The sequence below is a fragment of the Triplophysa dalaica genome, chromosome 18 (genome assembly GCF_015846415.1).
Source record: "Triplophysa dalaica isolate WHDGS20190420 chromosome 18, ASM1584641v1, whole genome shotgun sequence".
In the NCBI taxonomy this organism is placed as follows: domain Eukaryota; kingdom Metazoa; phylum Chordata; class Actinopteri; order Cypriniformes; family Nemacheilidae; genus Triplophysa; species Triplophysa dalaica.
The window spans coordinates 7,075,846-7,094,581 of NC_079559.1; the positions used below are offsets into that span (position 1 = coordinate 7,075,846).

An 18,736-nucleotide genomic window follows, 5' to 3' on the forward strand; every position below is an offset into this window, starting at 1 on the left:
CTGTGCAGTGAACACCAGGTGGCGCTCGGGAGATATTGTAGGTATGATGATAAGAGTTGGGGGCGTGTGCTTTAGGATTGATTAACTAACCTATTATTTATACTACTTGTGCGTTTACTAGCTGGCGTGAACTTCGTAAACTGAGCCGGTTTGTCACAGATAAACAGATACGTTATCGCACATTGTCTGTTTCTCAACACGGTTACTGATTACAATCTTATATCTCAAAATCTACAATTGTATGAAACTCGCTGAAGTAACAAAGTAAATATCTGACAGCCCTGATATTGTTAAGAGGGTAAGTGCTTTTACAGATTCTTCTGAAAAGATGTGTGTGAGTGTGATTTACATCTAAAACGTAATTTCTGCCGGTAATCTATGTCCACGTTAGCATCGTTTAAGCTGTTTAGCTAGATATTCTGGTTACGCAGGTTCATGAATGAAACGTGTGAAACGGAAATAATAGCACGAACAACAATACATAACTTAAGTCTGTGAATATATGCACATTTATTGACAACAATATAACTTTCTGAAGGTTCAGTTTGTTTTAACAAGCGTGTGCAACGTATATAATAATTCATCAGTTTAGCACATTACGTTGTCATGGTACAATGAATGTGTGCTCCATGTGAACCTTTGTTGTTATAATTACCTAGTAACTCTACCAGCAGTAACTAAAAGAGCATTTGTAGCTTACACTAATGAGAACAACACAAAGTACGCATCAATGATGATGTCAGTGACCGCCAGTAACCTTTTGTGGCGCGTGTGTGGCGAATGCGATGTCTCGCGCCAGATGCTTGATCTGATGTTCGGTCAACGGTCACGTGATCGCACGGTATTTAAAAACACTCTGTCATTGGCTGTCAGAGAGTCGGACAACGTTGGGGAGGAGAACCATCATCACCGATTTTGAAGTTACTGCTGTGTCAATTACCCTTGGTTCTCAAGGCCGAGTATATTTGCAAAGATGCCAAAACTACCACAGCTTCCTGAAAATGCAAATGGTCTCCAAATGTGGTTTTCAAGTAAGACAAACGAAAAGATTATGAAATAGCACACAGAAATTGTATGTAGCTGTTCAATTTTTCAAGCCCGATTTCAATTACCCATGACATTTACAGTCTAGATCACATGACCACACTGATGGGACATCATGGGCAGTTTCGAGCTCATACCGGCTTCCGGGTTGAACGACACGTTTCCTGTAAAACAAATGTGTATACGCACCCATTGAAGATATAAGAAGACATGTATTTTGCAGTATTCAACACATATTTATACTGTATATATAGTGCACGTATATTCAAGATTTAAAAGATGAATGTTGCCAATGAGTGTACGGGAATGCAGCTTTTTTCCTGAGCTGTAAACACTGGATAATAAACCATATGGTTAGTAGAGTAAGACCCTCCTAGGTGAACATTCATATAACATATTCAAACAGTGACAGCTGGATTTAACTCGGTAAAAAAGAAATATCCTTTCAAGTATTCTAGTGCATGTAAAGGTTTGGTTTACATGGAAATGAGAAGGCTAAAGATCGATGTCAGGATGAGCTTTCCTGTTTTAGAGGAAACTACGATTTTCCTGTTCTTGTCAGTGAAAAAGGGAAAATATCGCATGGAATGTCACACAAAATATTTAGCCAATCGGTTGATTTGGCAGAAAGGTTGTACTTTATTAAAGAACATACCATTATTTTTTAGCTTACGTGGTTGTGTTTACCAGAAATGGCTGTTTTTATATCTTCAGAAACCATATTATATTCTCTTGGAATATTTATCTCAGCCAAAGCACATCATCCAAATTAAACACCACATCAATGTAACTGACAGCAAAATGGCATTGCATCCTCGAGGCAAACATTGGCTCAGATTAGCAAACAGCTATTCAGTCTGTTCATAATTCCAGTTGTCTGGCTTCAAAAGACTAGGAAAACATCCCATGGAAAACTTTCATGATACTTAAATGGTTGTTTTTCATTGGTTTGTTTTTGAACGTCAATGGTTGGGTGAAGTGCTCAGAGAAAAGCACTCCCTGCTCCTTAAGATGATTATGCTGAATTTCGTTGCAAAAGTCTCTTCTTCACTTGGTATCCTTTCAAAAAATATGATGCAAATTTAAATTCATAGAGCAGTAGCTTAGAAAAAGTTTCCCCCACTACAGTAAGTTCCTATTTTTGTATGTCAATGCAATTCTCACATTCATTTCCTTCTCAGAGGCATCTTCCAGCTACCTTTGTTACAGAAATAAACAAGAAATACAGGATGGAGTTGTCCAATAAGACTTAGCTAAAATGTAAAAAGCATTCATGGCTTCACTTTGAACTTATTTGGTTTTGTTGACCATTGCTAGCGTCATGCACATTTATCAATGTTTTTAAACTTTTATGTAAAAAACAGCATTTAACAAGCCTGTACATCTCCTTACATGTAAAGGTTTTGGTTTCTTAGGTTAGGCTCAGATATAAAATGAAACAAGTCACTTATGGGGGATCATGCAGTGAAGGCTGCATATTTTGATTATTGAATTTTTAAATGGTGAAATGTTTCAATTTGAAATATTCACAGCTTATATTACAACTATATTGAGAAGCAGACTCTAAAAATGCAAGCGCTGGTAATGCAACGTATTTATTTTTGATTAATGTTAATTCAACATTTTTGCTTCAAAGACTGTAGACAGTTGAGCAACTGTTTAGATTCCTTTTCTGACAGAAAACGTATGATTATTATATCGATTAACAAGGTTAGTCTTATTGTTTGAATGTCTTTTTCTTAATTTAGCACAAGTATCATGTATATATTAACTGAACTAGCAGTAATCGTTTTTAGATCACATGACTAAATAGTAATAAATAAAATTGTATGAATTACATCTAATTCATTATAATAAAATAAAATCACGTCATCAAACGCAACATTTATCAAACTTTATTACTTTACATCATGCAGAAACATTATTTCTAATTCACCTCTGATTGATTATTAGCACTGGAGTTGAAGATGCTCCTTCACAGTGTTATCAATGTTATCAATCACAGTTTTCAAATTGCGCCTTTAAGGGGAGGAGTTAACCGATGCTCCCCACATTTAAGATGGATAGTCATTACAGGGAATTTAACTAAACATTATGAGGGCACTCAAATTTTAAAAAGAGAATACTATAAACTATTTACAATAAACCCTGCATTATTTCATGAAAAAATAGGCATTGTAATTTTTTATTTCACTGGGACTTTAAAGATCCAAGTATGCAGGGTTAATCCAAGCAGCACAATATCACCATTATGTTTTAAAGTGTGCCAGTTGCTACGTCTAAGTAGGACAGATGTGTGTTACGTGTCTATGGAATATCTATGAACTGATCTCAGACGCAGCTGTGCTTGGATTTGTAAGATGATGTGTCGTGCTCTAGCTTACCCTGGCCTGCAGTAACCTCAACCAAACATTTGCATCAGTCTGTATATATAAGAGTGAAACTGGTGCATCATGTGCTCCGTGTGTTCAGAAGCTCCTCCCCCTCATTTTGTGGTGTGAGCGATTTGAGCCAATCAGAAATGGAAGGGTGTTTTTTTCGAGGGTTGAGGGTGTGGTTACGGAGGGGGGAATGCTTCAGTTTGAAAATGAATCTACTTGATGCACAGTAGTAGGGCGTGAAGAAGCGGCCACCATTTCTGAGTCTGCCGGCTGTGTCTGAACCAAACCTTGAATTACACCGAAAGACACCACCTATACGCTTTTACACACAGGAATTCCAAAGACAGAGCAGAGTTTATTCCACCTGTAAGGATGCACTGTAAGTTACAGTTTCTGTTTTTAAGATGAATGTGAATGATGGTTTTATAGCATCATGGTTTGATGGCTTATGGTTTATAGAAGCTGCTGATGATGAATTGCATTATGAAGGCTTGATGTGTGTCTTTAAAGCAGCAGATCTCTGTTAGGTGTATTCCTTTCTGTGGTTATTGTGTTTGGACGTAAAGAGATGTAAATTGGGATGTAAATCTAAAGGTGTGGCTCTTGTGTGCCGGGTGACATGATGTCGTGAGCATCAAAATGGTGAAGCTCACATACTTGGGTTTCAGGTAAAATGTTTATTCCATTTAAACAGCTTTTAATGTAAGTACAGTGGGAGTCAACTTTCAGTACCGGCTTACAGATGGTAATTTTTTGGGCGGGGGCTGATCCTGGCAGGGTTAGCTATGTGACCGCCACCCCCCACCACACACACACACTTCCCAAGCATCCTGTATGTTTGGAGGTTGGGACAGTGAATCCATGGCACGATTGAGGTGTGGCCTTCATTTTATGTACACATGTTGTTATTCTTCCATCATGCTGTAGAGAAGATGCTTTTCAATCACTTTTCATATTCATAACTGCATGGAAGATGAGTCAGATGATGGTGAGGTTAATTCTATAGGAAAAGGATCAAACTTTTGTCCATGTGTGAGGAGGGTGTTCAATAAATTACACACGAATAATAAACAAAACTATAATTTTTCCAGTTCACATATATACAAGCCTTAAAATGTATTTTAAGTAAAGAAATATAGAAAATATATATATGTTTATTAGGTCAAAATGTTTTATATTAAATCCTTTTTTCATACTTTTTTGTTAATCAATGCTATTGGTCACTCTTGATGTTTGTCTGTGGGTTTTGGATATTGAAACAATAAAAAGTATTAAAAGGAGCTTGTCAACTTGACAACAGAGTTTTCAATAATTATGAATTATTATTATTATTTAATTCATAATTATTTAAAAAAAGAAATCCTGAAGAGTGGCTGTGTTGGAAATACAGGTTTTGCTGACGACAACGATGGTAATGCTTATAAATGTATCAGGCACATAATTCATATAAATCATAAAATATACAATTTACCGATACTAAATATCTCCACCATTAACCTGTTTTTCAGAATGATATCTGCCTATAGCGATTCTGAAGATTTAAAGAATATTTCTTGGCTTTCTGAATGTTATTAATTCATTTAATGACTACTAATATTAAACATCAAACTTATGATGTTTCTTACTATTTTCTTTATGCAGAGCCGAAATTCATTGCATTTTCCTTGATTGACAGGATATATCAGACCTGAACATCCACCTTTTTTATTATGGGCCGAAAGCCAATAGTGTGAAAAATTGCTTTCATCGACCAATACCGTTTATTGGGAGATATATTGATGCATCTCTATGTACTATATATAAGAACTTGACATCCTATTGTATATGACCCGCACACCGTTTTTAAGGTGAATCACACTATTTGGCTTGTGTGATGTAAGTCAGGAGAAAACAGTTCCCTCATCCAGTCCCTCAAAACTGTATGGTGATTATCTTGTGAAAGAAAGGTGCTGAATACACAGATCTCAGCTTGAACATGTCCCCAGATGAACAGACTCGGATGGGAATTCCTGTGGGAAGGTCCGACTCCCAAAGCAGTGCCAGGGTGGAAATACAAGTCACGTGTGCTCATTACAGAACCCACAAGGACTAAAAAGACACCTGTAAATGTTAAATTGGGGTTAAAATTACAGCCAGATGTGAAATAATGTTACACTTTGATAGAATGAGAAATATATGAACTATTAAGAAACGCATCATCGGGTGGGTGATTGAATCTGGAATGCAGTGCAGTGAATACAATCACAACCCATTGAATAAACAGAGCCAGGAATGAACACAGTACAACCACAAATTTACCGCTTCGGATGAACCACATGACAACGGCTGGCTGATATGAGATAAAGACACGAAGAGTGAGATAAAACAGAAATGTGTGGAATGTTCAATTCTAGATTATGGAATAATAGTAGTAGTAGTATTTGGTCGAGGGACTTCAGGTTTTATGAAGCTGTAGCTAAGAACTATTTGCATTTTAGAGTCCTAAAATGCCAGTACCAGATGGAGTAGTAAACTACGTTCATCATGTAGCCTTGGAAACCGATGGCTTCCTCTTGCCCACCAGCTCCAAAACACACAGGGCAGTGAGCCAGCTCATACGAGTACCAAGCTGGGGTGCGTTTCCCACATGCATCCTTAGCCAACAATGGTCCCAAGTTTCGTCGTTCCAGCATACTTCAACGATTCAAGTGTTTCCCAAAACCATCGTTCCAACGATCAATCGCAAGCAGCATCGCAAAGTTGAGCGGTTGGAATTACAGGTCTAGAGCTGCGGTTAGAAGCATCATTCCTTATACATGCATCAAGCTTTTGGCCAAAGTAAGCAAGCAACATGCATTATTGATCTCCGACTGAGTTACGGTTTTGCGAAACAGTCGTAACGACATTGTTAATCTCCCCACGATGCATCGTACCATGGTCGGTAAACCAGCAATATTTAAGAACTTTGCCAGAGTTTATTACAGATGGGCAGGAGAGCTTAAAATTTTAATGTAAATTGCAGACGTCACGCTTCGGAATGGAATGGTTGAAAAATGATACAACAGTGGGCAGAAATATTTTTACAAAGCCAACATGCTCATTCGCCTGCCAAATTGAGGGTTTTCAATTCGGCTGTTTTATTCATAGGGTTACAAAAATGTAAGAATGGGGTTGAAGGGAGATTTTTGGGGAGTTGCCCACAGAGTTTGATAAACAAAACAGGGTTTCATAACACAAAGTTCCGTAGTGAATTCAAAAAGGTCTCTTTAAGGAAGATGCTAAAGATTTTAGTGAAGAAATACAAAGGCATGTTTCTTTTAGTCCATTGTGACAGAGACATGTGTTGTGTTTGGATGTGTGACTGTCACGTGTGACATGATCACTGCATCAGGTGCCTACTTTCGAAATTAGACTTGAATGTAGGTGTCGTCTGCAAACTAGTTTCTTGACTGTGTCTGAAAATAAGATTTTAATGCATTAAAAAAATTATAATTACACTAGTTTTTTTACACTGCTTTTGTCCACCCTGCTCTCTTTAGATCTTTTCACTTGGCATACATTTGAAACTGAAGATGTTTAACCACTACTTCTAAGACTTTGCATCTTTTCTCAATAGTGACCGGTTGTGAAGCTACAGACATGTCCACAGCTGTAGTGATGGATCATCCAGGAGATGTGAACCTTCAGTCCTGTGGTGCAGGGGACAGTCTTGCTTCCCTCGAGGACATCATCACAGCAAAGTCAGTCTAAATGAATTTCTTCTGTTTTATGTACACATACTTTACATGTTTAAATATACCAGCCCTTGCTTGCCACAAAACTCGCCTTGGTTATTGAGACTTACAATATGGACACCTATGTCACAGGTATGTCAGGATAGTGTTTGTAAATGTGAGAATGATGTCATCTTAGATATGTGTGGGAAAGAAATAAGGTCGTTTAATACACTTAAAGCTGCAGTCTTTCAATTCATATGGTTTGAAACTGACAAAATCTTACCGGACAGCTCAACTTATACAACATTGTTAAAAGCTTACATTGAGAAATTGTGTAAGAAGACTTCCAGAAGAAGTTCTGGCTTAAAGGGACAGTTCACCCAAAAAATAAGTCTTCATTTACGCACCCTCTCGATGTACCAAATCTGTATACTTTTTTTTTCTGATGAACACAAAGATATTTGGAAGAATGCTTGTAACAAAGCAGTTCTTGGCCACCATTGACTAAAATAGAAGGGAAAGACAGGTTTACAATTAGTTGGAACCCAAAAAAAGATATTTTGAAGAATGTAGGAAAACAAACAGTTCTGGGCCACTTTTGACTACAATTTTTTTTTTTCCTACTATGGCAGTTAGAACGGTTTGGTTACAAGCATTCCTTCAAATATCTTTCTCTGTTCATCAGAACAATGAAATGCATACAGATTTGGTACAAGGGTTTAGTAAATCATGACAGACTTTTTATTTTTGGGTGAACTGTCCCTTAACAACTTTTGTTCATGTTTAACCAGATAAAGTTACAGCAGCTTTAACCACATGCTATGCTGATCAGTTGGCATAAATCAAGCCCCAATTAAAATTATTCAAAGACTTTTTCACAAATTTTGTAAAGACAAACACACTGTTCACAGTGGATAAAGAAACCAAAAAAGATATTTTTTTCTGCCGATCTAGATCATGTTTCGCATATTTTCTACAACATTTTGCACGTTGTTTAGTTTCTCAATCTGTTCAAAGTACATCTACGAGTTCTTGACGCTCATTTAAACAGGTGTCTTAGAATAACTACAGAGTATTGAGCTGAGCAGGGCGATACCTATAAGAATCCCTGAAAGTAAAGCTAGAGACAGAATGCTGCTCGTCTGGAAAAACCATTATTTGATCATTATCTTCTCTTACTGAATTCTTCACAGTGAGTCATCGGAGGAGGAGGCATGTGCCAGAGAAGAGCAGATCGACACAAAACAGAGCGTTCACAATGAATCAGGTGAGACACATTCTCATATATTCGCAAATCATTTCGAACACTGGGGTAAAATATCCATAACACACTCTCACTCCTTTACTAACAAACACACTCTCTTGTGGATGTAACACTCACGCAAACATGCAAACTTGCTAGGGAATTTTTATTTGCACACACACAAATCCAGAGCTTAACACCCGCTTAAGCACACAAGCCCTACACATTTTATGGCCCCAAAACCACCACATGTGTATCCGGTGACGGTCCTGCATTTTAGAGATAAAGAGCAATGGAACACTGGCCGGTGCACTGACTAACTGAAAACATAAACGTGCCTCAGTATTTCCATACTTGAAAATTTGTATGAAACTTCGAATGTCCGAGAACTCAGTCAGCACGCTGCGTTAAAGGAAGTGTTTGTAAAGGAAGCTTCCCTTCCCTGTGCTAGCCAACTTCCTGTTCCCTGAGCAGGAAGACATTGTTTTATGGGAATTTATATCAATTTTAATAGGCACGTATAAGTTTTTACACGCAAGTTAAACAGTAACAGAGCACTTGTGTGTGTGAACACTCAGAAGTTTCATCGCTCTGCTCTTGTCTGTCGTGTTTACATTAGATAACTGTGCTTAGAATGAGGTCACCTTGTCGTGAAGTCACATGACCCTGAATTTACAGGTCAGGCTGGTGTGTTTGGCTGGGTGTGTGGTCAACGAAAAATTGGGAGCAGATGGGGGTTTTGGGTATCAGATTGACACACACAGAATATTGCACAACGTGTTGGCGAGGGGGATTCTTCCTATTTCAACATCTGCAAAATCAGTCAATAAAATTCCTCTTAATATTGCAACTGTTTTACTTATCAAAAGGTACAGTGTGTTATTTCAGACCCGTATTAACCTGTGTAAGCTAAGCAATGATTGCAAAAGCAGTCTTTCATTGTTTTGGCAAATAAATGAAATTCCTGCAACTAACTGACACCATTGCTCAAGACATTGCTGGATTACGACAGTTACATCTTGTGCCAGTGATGTGTATATGACACACTGTCCCTTTAAATTGAGTCATTTACAAGTGGTTCTGTGTCACTGATCTATATAAATGACTGTTTTGCTAAATGACTTCTTTACACTGAAGCTAACGCTAAAACGCTAGAAGTATACCCAAATGTTCTTTTAAATTAATAGGGAGTTTTCACATATTAATGATAAATTAGTAATTTACCAGTCCGCGTCTTATATATAAAGTCTTAAAGTACATTCTTACAACGCAAATGTCTTAAGCAAGTAATGGTTATTTATTTAAACACGGGAAATTTTTCGGGTCTTATTAATTTCTAGTAGCGTGCAGTAGCACTTCCCAAAAGAAACATAAGAATTAAGTATTTATAAAGACACACATGTGAACTGAAAATGTATCGTGTGCCTAACAAGCTGAGAAACTGGTTGTTTTGAATCGTCATTTTGACTGTGAGATAGCGCTCTCTTTCAGTTGGGCAAGATGGCGGCGTGATCGTTTCCAATGGCTTCATCTCTTGCCATTGGTTTAGTGTTCTATGTGCAATCCAGTCATTTATAAAGATCAGTGTTCTGCATACATAATGAACATTTTATATAAATAATAATCACGATTCGCTTTCGTTTTTAGGTGCCACACGTCGTCCTGACTCTCTCTCCCTTCCGCCTCAGGGGACAGAGCTCTGGACCACATCAAGGGATGGAGTGGTGAAGCTCAGGATGGGTGATTCTGGCCCAGCGGCTGAGGCTCCTGTGACAGTGAACCAGATGATCACCACTGCAGTAAAACTATACGGCAAATACACCGCGCTGGGCTGGAAAGAAGGAGAACAGTGGAAAACCATGAACTACTGTGAATACTACAAAGCTTGCCGGACTGCTGCCAAGAGTTTCCTCAAGGTGAGAGCATGAGAGAGAAAATGTTTCTATTTGTGAGTCAAATATGACCTCTGGCCATTTCATTTTTTCTTTATAAATAAAGGAAATTATTTGATTTTGTCATTTTGTAATTTTCTTTTAACGTTTATTCATAACTACAAAAAATGTATTTCATTTCTAATTTGCAATAGATTCTTTAAATTATATTATATACTATTATAATCATTCTTGTAATTCTATCTATGGTGAACTCCACGTATTCATTTAATTTTGCTGAAAAATTATGGTATGTAGCGCCAAGCATTACATTCATACAATGTTGGCAAAACTTAATCTATAACCAGGTATATAACGTAATCTGGATGGCATAGTTGATAAAAGCATTGATGACATAAACCCGGCCAATATTTTAAAGGTTTCGAACACTCTGTCTGTGAATGATTTGTTTTGAGTTTAGTATCGTCTTATCGCATCTGGGTTGTTGTGATAGCCACAGTTTACCATTCCTAGACACTATTAACTGAAATGACACTAAAGTATTCCTCTTATCAGGAACATTACAGTGTCAGAGGTGCCTGATAACAACCATTTAAAAACATATAAGTGCTTATAAAGGGATGAACTTGAAGTGTTAATGAGATCACAGTCCTCCTCGAACACTGGTGTCCTTGAGTAAAACTTTTAACTTCAGGTTACTGCAGGACGAAAGCCCAATGCGTTCACATATGTGTTTTAAACAGCTTTAGACTCATGGAACTAAATACAGCACTTGCGAGTCTAGTTTGTGCCGTTTATGAACGTGTGGTCTGACCCCCCTGAGAGTGAATTGATACTGGAATGAACATGGGTTGAATAATAACCGTTGTATGCACAGACCATTGTTCTTCAGCTTGTTGTCAGTGACCTTGTATGAAGTTTCGTGTTGCTCAGGGTGAACGTCAACTCCCGACTGGTCATGCTCTCCTTGTGGGGAACAGTACATCATGCCCGCCGGCTGATGTTGGCAGATTTCCATGGTTTTGTTTATCGTTAGTTAGGAAACTCTAGATGTAACGTGACAGACTCTGACCCTTTGGGAGCAATTCAGGTCTTGGTGTGTTTTCTCTAGGTAGCATACTCAGAGGAAAGACTTAAAAAATATGTTTTAGACTCCAAAAGATCATTTGAAATACTAAGGCCAGAATTTCAGACATCATTATATTTATGCTTATTCAAAGTAAGAGTTAAGGAAGTTAAAGTAAGTAACAAAAAAGTGTGGTGATGTAAACTTCTTTTTTTTATGTGCACATTTTTGTTTTCTACAAAAAATCATCATACATAATGTACGGTTCTTTGATATAACTTTGATGTTTTTATATTCTGAGTAAGGACATGTCAAAGAATGAAATCCCTGTTTAGGAAGACAAGATCCGCAATTTATGTGCAAATGTGAAAACTTAATTTGTAAAAAAAATAAGTAATTTTACCTTTCATCATATTATAAATGAAAATGGAAGTACTCTATCTTGAAATATTTTATATAATCTATCATTTACAGCAAAACCCTACATATTTTCATGGCTGACATATTATATTTATAATCCCCTTCTAACAATTTTAGAGGCACAGTTGCTAATTTCTTCAAGGCTTCCGTACAAAACATAATTATTGAAATTGAAATATTAAAAATACAATCTTAAAATATGAAATAAACATCATTTTTTATTATTTCAGTTAACTGCATATATAGAAAGCAAAATACTGCATTGGAAAATTGAAATTTTCAATGAATTCATGTAATTGTTTTATTGTGTAACTGCAGGTAATTATGTGTTTGTGTGTTCACAGCTTGGTCTTGAGAGATATCATGGAGTCGGTATCCTTGGCTTCAACTCCGCCGAGTGGTTTATCGCTGACATCGGAGCTATTTTAGCAGGGTAAGAGTGTGCTCTGTGTCCTGATCACCTGCTTATCATGTGTGTGTGGTAGCATGTTGTTCCGTGTATCTGCAGGTTATATGTTTCAGCCTTTGGCCTTCATGTTACACATACAGCTCAACCATAAATGTTGATGATAAATGACAACGCTACTCCAGATGCACGCTAGGTCATTCTCCGTAACGCATCATTTGCACATGGTTTGTGTTAGTTTTATACAAAGCTGTAATCTGTTTATCAGGAATAAATAGTGGCTCTGTTGTGCAGCTGCGTAGCAGCCTAAATTTACATGTTTGCAAAGATTAAGGTGGAGTGGGTCGGAATACCCATGGGTTGGAATGATGTTTGTGTTTGATAGTGTTTCCTGTTGATGTACTGTGGTGAGCACCTTTAGGATGCTTAAATAGAGAATATGTTTGTGTTGTCGACAGAGGGTTTGCTGTGGGCATCTACACCACCAACTCCCCAGAGGCATGCCAGTATGTAGCCGAGAACTGCCAGGCCAACATTCTGGTGGTGGAGAACAACAAACAGCTACAGAAGATCCTACAGGTGATAATAGTACAAAATATTAATGTGTTGAACATATTCAACAAACCAGATCAGACCTTTAACCCACTTTTGCTTCATATTCAGATCTAAGATAATAAATTGCAACGTTTGTCTTTATTCATCTATTATGTGTGCATTTTAGATCCAGGACAAACTGCCCCACCTCAAAGCCATTATCCAGTACAAAGATGAGCTAAAAGAGAAGAAGCCGAACCTCTACACGGTACATTTGATAAAACAAACACGTCTTTTCTCAGATCGCAACGTTAAATAATTCTCTTATTGAAAGCTGACATTCGCTATGCAAACCTCTGACATACGCAGTGGGCGGAGTTCATGGAGCTGAGCCGCGATGAGCCCGATACACAGCTTGATGACATCATCAGCTCCCAGAAACCCAATCAGTGCTGCACGCTGATCTACACGTCCGGAACCACGGGCCAGCCGAAGGGAGTCATGCTCAGTCACGACAACGTGAGTAAAACCCAAACATGAGCAATATTGCTTATGACTATACTACTGAGTTTACTAAGTAGTGTGTACTTAATAGTAAGTAAGCAAAATGCACAAAACTTCTCTCTCTCTTGTAGTTGACATGGACGGCATTTGCAACGAGCCAAGATGTGGGTCTGACAAATGCAGACAAATCACAGGAAATCGTGGTGAGCTACCTGCCGCTAAGCCATATCGCTGCACAGATGATTGACATCTGGATCACCATGAAAGTAGGAGGAGCCTCGTACTTCGCACAGCCTGATGCACTAAAGGTTAGTGTGCGCTTTTGCACGTACGGTCTTAAAGCATTTCAGAATTGAGTTATGAGTGCACATGACGTGAATGATGGATACATGACATTGTTTTTACGCAGATATGGTAAAGAAACAAATTAGGCAGAGGGAAAAAATCAAGTGAACCATTGTGACCCATCCCTGTTGGAAATCATTACATGCTTTCAATGCTTTCATGTACAAAAAGGCCTCAAAAAACGTTCTTTACTATGAAAATAATCATGAATGACGTTAAATCTCTAAAGATCTGTTTGAAACTGAGCATGTGATAGCTGCTGTTACAGAAGATCATGACTCAATCTAACACCAGTTTGGGTTGTATGATAAGGTCTTTGATTTTGGATCTCGGAGCTAAAAACTGATCTACCTGCACTAGAGGCTACTCATGTCACCTGATTTATTCCTGGTTGTGTCAGCTGATGTTGGCATGCATACATGAACCATCCTGAGACATGTATTAATAGAAATGGTTGTTTGTGTCACAGGGTTCCTTGGTCAACACCTTACGTGAGGTTCGTCCTACTGCGTTCATGGGCGTCCCGCGAGTGTGGGAGAAGATGCAGGAAAAGATGAAGTCTGTCGGAGCCAAATCCTCCACCGTACGCCGTAAAGTGGCCTCCTGGGCCAAAGATGTTGGTCTGCAGACCAACCTAAACAAAATTGATCCGTACGTACACACAGACACACACACACACACACACAGAATGCACCATGTATGCGAGTCAGAATTTATAAAAAATCACTAGAAAACCAGAGCTCCATTTTGAGATAAAGGAATGGCTCACCCAAAAATGAAAATTCTTTCATCATTTACTCACACTCAAGTCATTTTAAAACTGTATGACTTTGTTTCTACTGTGGAACACAAAAGAAGATATTTTGAAGAACTTTGGTAACCAAGCAACATCGGATCCCATTGACTTCCATTGAATGGACACAAAACCACTTGGACATTTCTCAAAAAATTGTTACACTGATAAATAATTGCCATTAAAATAAATGTATTCAAATGTTAAATTAAAGAATTATGCATTAGTCAGTGATGTTTTCTACAATAAAATATTAAAAGTGCTAAAACAGAAGTATACATTTAATACGGTGTTAATAGAGAGTAATTGACTTTTCTCTCCAGTAACGGCAACATGCCCAGAAATCCACTTAACTATCGGCTGGCGAAGCGTCTGGTGTTCCGGAAGGTTCGGAAGGCACTGGGTCTGGATCGCTGTAGGAAATGCTACACTGGAGCTGCTCCTATAACCAAAGACACATTGGAGTTTTTCCTCAGTCTGGACATTCCACTGTTGGAGCTCTATGGCATGAGTGAGAGTTCAGGACCTCATACCGTCACATTGCCTGATGCCTTCAGACTGACCAGGTAAACACAAACACGTCATTTCTTTAAAGCTCAAGTTTAAGTTTCCATCCATTTTTCCACAAAACTGAAGCAAACTAAATTAGCTCAATTCACTTAGTGTATCTAACATCTGCTTGCTCTCTCAGCTGTGGAAAGGTAATTCCAGGCTGTAAAACAAAGATCTTCAGCCCTGATGCTGATGGGAATGGAGAAATCTGTTTCTGGGGTCGTCATGTGTTCATGGGCTATCTGAACATGCCTGATAAAACTGAAGAGTCTGTAGATGCAGACGGCTGGCTGCACTCGGGCGACCTCGGCAAACATGACCAGAACGACTTTCTATTCATCACCGGACGGATTAAAGGTATCGACGGTGGATCGAGAGCAGACGCGTAGCTGAAATACAATGTGGTCACAGATTTAAATGTGATTTCTTTAATCAAATCTATGTAAATATTCCAGAATTGATCATAACAGCCGGAGGGGAAAACATTCCTCCTGTGCCCATTGAAGATGAAGTTAAAGAAGCTGTTCCGCTGATAAGCAACGCCATGCTTATCGGAGATAAGAGAAAGTTCCTGTCTTTGCTGATCACTATTAAGGTAATCTAGGGTCTGTGTGTCAGTGTGAACTCTATTATATATCTACTTATGGCCTTGTGTAATTATGAAAGATATGGATAACTTAATGATGCAAATCTGATCTGGTGGCTCCAATGAAAAGTTTTGTGTGAATGGTTATAGGTTTTTATAGATACACAAGTCCTGTGTTTTCAAAACGCTTTCATAACCTCGCAGCCTTAAAGCTGCTGCCATCCAATGCACAATGAGTGTAACTACATTGGCTTAATGCAATAACATTTTACTGGGATCTTTACGCCCCCTAGTGGCAGCCATCTGTAACGAAAAGACTAGGGTTAGTTTTAACATTAAACCTTCTTAATAAATTGTATGTGTTCTGAATTAAAATTATAGATGTGTAAATATATATATTGAGCGTATTTTGCTAAATGCAAAAAAACAACATCAATAAAATAAATGATCAAATTCAATATGAGTGGGAAATGCAGTAATTAATATTGCTAACTTCAAATCTCAATGGTTCATGGGTGTTCGGGACAAAGTATATCAAAACCAATATGATTCTGATTTATTTGGATTATCTGGTGTGTAATATAGATAAATAAATAACAATATATAACAATAACAGTTCCTTTAATTTAAATAGTTGTAATGTTTTTATTTTGACTTCATCAAAAACAATTGAATATACAGATAAAGAGAATTCCTCAAGTAATTAGTTCTAACTGTTAACTGTTTTTCTGTCTGTCTTTCAGTGTGAGTTAAACGGTGAGACCGGCTTACCTGTAGATGAACTCACTCCTGAAGCCGTAGAGTTATGTCGCAAACTTGGCAGCAACTCCACAAGAGTCAGTGAGATCGCCGGCGGGCGTGACCGTATTGTATACGCCGCTATACAAGAGGGCATCAACCGCGTCAATGAAAAATCCACTTCTAACGCCCAGCGCATCCAGAAATGGACGGTGCTGGATAAAGATTTCTCAATCCCTGGAGGAGAGCTGGGTGAGTGGACATTAGATGGGGATCATGTGGACATCCAGCCAAAATGAATAAGAGCTTCTGTTTAAAATGTAGTTCTTAACGTCCACCTTTATTATTCTTATACTTTGTTCAAAAATATTTAAATCGAATGCTTTATGTGAGTTCACATGTCAATCAAAGTCTTGTTATTTTCTAGCTGCTGACACATTTTAAACAGCTTCTCTCTTTTTCTGTCAGGGCCCACAATGAAGCTCAAAAGGCCAGTGGTTATGAAGTTGTTTAAAGAGCAGATCGAGAACTTTTACAAAGAAGTCGCGACCCCCACCACCCCAGATGACCTCCTGCCTTCTAAATAGATGTTCAACAAAAGAGATGAGAGACAAAGAGACTAACATGGTTTAACAAACACGCACGAACACACACACACACATAGGAACACAACTTCTGACCTTATGTTTGCTTATGCTTGTCTATTTTTAATTTAAATTTGTTCAGGGTTTAATCTTTTTTCATATTGTTTACATTTATCTGTATCGTTACAAAAGACCAAAAGCCATTTGTGAGATTTTTTTTTTTTGAAGGTTTTCTTTCCGTGGTGATTTACTATTTATTTTGTTGCCTTTTTGTAATGAAGTGTGGTATCTACCAATGAACGAAGTGTCTTATCAGCCATGTTATATGTAACTTTGGTGCGGGTCATTGAGAAGGTATGTTTAAAGATGAATTATTTATGATGTAAATTGTCATCAAAACTTGAGAACGCCTGATGGTGAAGACATCGGTGTGACTAAATGGCTTTGAGAATAAGTCAGGGTTGTTTACTGATACTCACGATTAATGTCAGAAAGATGTGAATGAAATCAGTTTTATGATCTGATTTCTGTTAAATGAAAACTGGATGTACATAGAGGAATTTAAGACTTTGTTCTTTGAAGGCGGTTGTTTGGCAACACCCATATCAAACAAGCCATATTTTTTTTGTCTTATTTTTTTAAACCAAATGCATCACATGTTTGACCAGTTGGTTGATTTAGTTGTTTTATTGTAATTCTTTATTAATTTTCCATGAACCTGTTGTATAGTGTGTGTGTGTGTGTGTGTGTGTGTATGTATTATGAATGCGTATTCTTCTGTGGTCTTATTTGATGCTTTACTGACTCTCTCTCTGACAGTCCTCTAAATTCTAACATTGGATATCATTGAGTTCCAGTATATGCATTAGCTTTATGGGAAAACATTGTTCTGCCATTGTTGTCTTTAATGACGCTGAATATTTATCTTGTGAAAGAAGGGAATGATATGAAGGAACTGTGAGAGCTACTCTGCACAGGTGATACTTTGGAAATGTCTGCAACTAAAATCAGTCAAATAGTTGAATACGCAAAGAACCAGAAAATTGCAACGCAAATCCAAAGATTTTATTTTCCCTCTGTAAATGCACTAGATTGTTTTTCTCGGCAAGGAATCCTTAATTACTTAATATGTATACTCGGACTACGCAGCATGACAGGACCACAGTGAGGCCTTTTTGTAAATAAGAGTATTAGTGATTTGTTTATGAAATGATATGAAATATATACATAGCTCATTAAAACACAGAGAATGAAGGTAGAATTGAGCTTCTGTCTGGGATTTCGGTTTAAGTGTACATTTCTCTTCAATCTTTATCAGATTCCATCTGGATGCTCTCATGAACTTAGAACTACAGTTACGGCTTAATTAAAGTTCAACGTAGAGTTTACAAGCTTAACAATGTGAGGTCTCAGACTATGGAAGGTTATATCTGGTTCTACCTGACTCTAAAATCGTTTGAGCTGGGTAACAACTTTGTTGTGTTTAGTGTGACATTAAAGGTTGTGAAAGTGCATGTCACTGTCGACACAAGATAGATGTTGGATATAGTTGGTATTGAGATGGAATTCTGATTTGCACTTGTGAAATATGTGAGGCCTATCACTTTATCTCAAATAAATGTGATGTATAATGTTGGTGTGTTCTTCCTTTGCTCTGAAAATATTATATATAATTAGTAACACAAAACATTCCAGCGACGTTGAATCCCATTTGGTTATTTTGGGAACAAAATAATTCTATATTATTTTCTGTAACTAAAAACTAAGGTTACGAACGTTCGGGTACTTTCTATTGATAAAGGTTGCTGAAATTGATTGATTCATTTGAACAAATATAGTTTACGTGAGTTGAACTCAAAATGACGTCAAAATAGGCTATCACAGAAACCATTTTCAGCAAAGATGTTATCTACTTTTTTCATTGTTAAGTGTAACGTTATACACAATGTAAAA

At 37.6% G+C, this 18,736-nt stretch overlaps 1 protein-coding gene across 2 annotated transcripts; it reads left to right on the forward strand.

Moving 5' to 3' along the window:
• The first annotated feature begins 115 nt into the window (after positions 1–115).
• acsbg2 (acyl-CoA synthetase bubblegum family member 2) lies at positions 116–18,416 on the forward strand. 2 transcript variants are annotated; one of them, XM_056772708.1, is made up of 15 exons: positions 116–298; positions 7,021–7,144; positions 8,314–8,387; positions 10,011–10,279; positions 12,086–12,174; positions 12,606–12,726; positions 12,869–12,949; positions 13,051–13,200; positions 13,317–13,493; positions 14,000–14,181; positions 14,647–14,889; positions 15,015–15,232; positions 15,331–15,470; positions 16,205–16,451; positions 16,668–18,416. In XM_056772708.1, the coding sequence occupies exons 2-15, from the start codon at positions 7,044–7,046 to the stop codon at positions 16,784–16,786; spliced, it is 2,211 nt and encodes a 736-aa protein (XP_056628686.1). In that variant the 5' UTR covers positions 116–298; positions 7,021–7,043; the 3' UTR covers positions 16,787–18,416. The 2 variants fall into 2 exon arrangements, with proteins under 2 accessions (XP_056628686.1, XP_056628685.1); XM_056772707.1 differs by lacking the exon at positions 116–298 and adding an exon at positions 3,653–3,804.
• The last annotated feature ends 320 nt before the right edge of the window (positions 18,417–18,736 follow it).

What these genes read in the sequence shown, in the direction of transcription:
- acsbg2 (XM_056772707.1), top strand. An exon ending in AGCTACAGAAGATCCTACAG is followed by an intron (nt 12,727 to 12,868) that starts GTGATAATAGTA and finishes TGTGCATTTTAG; the next exon opens with ATCCAGGACAAACTGCCCCA. An exon ending in GATGCCTTCAGACTGACCAG is followed by an intron (nt 14,890 to 15,014) that starts GTAAACACAAAC and finishes TTGCTCTCTCAG; the next exon opens with CTGTGGAAAGGTAATTCCAG.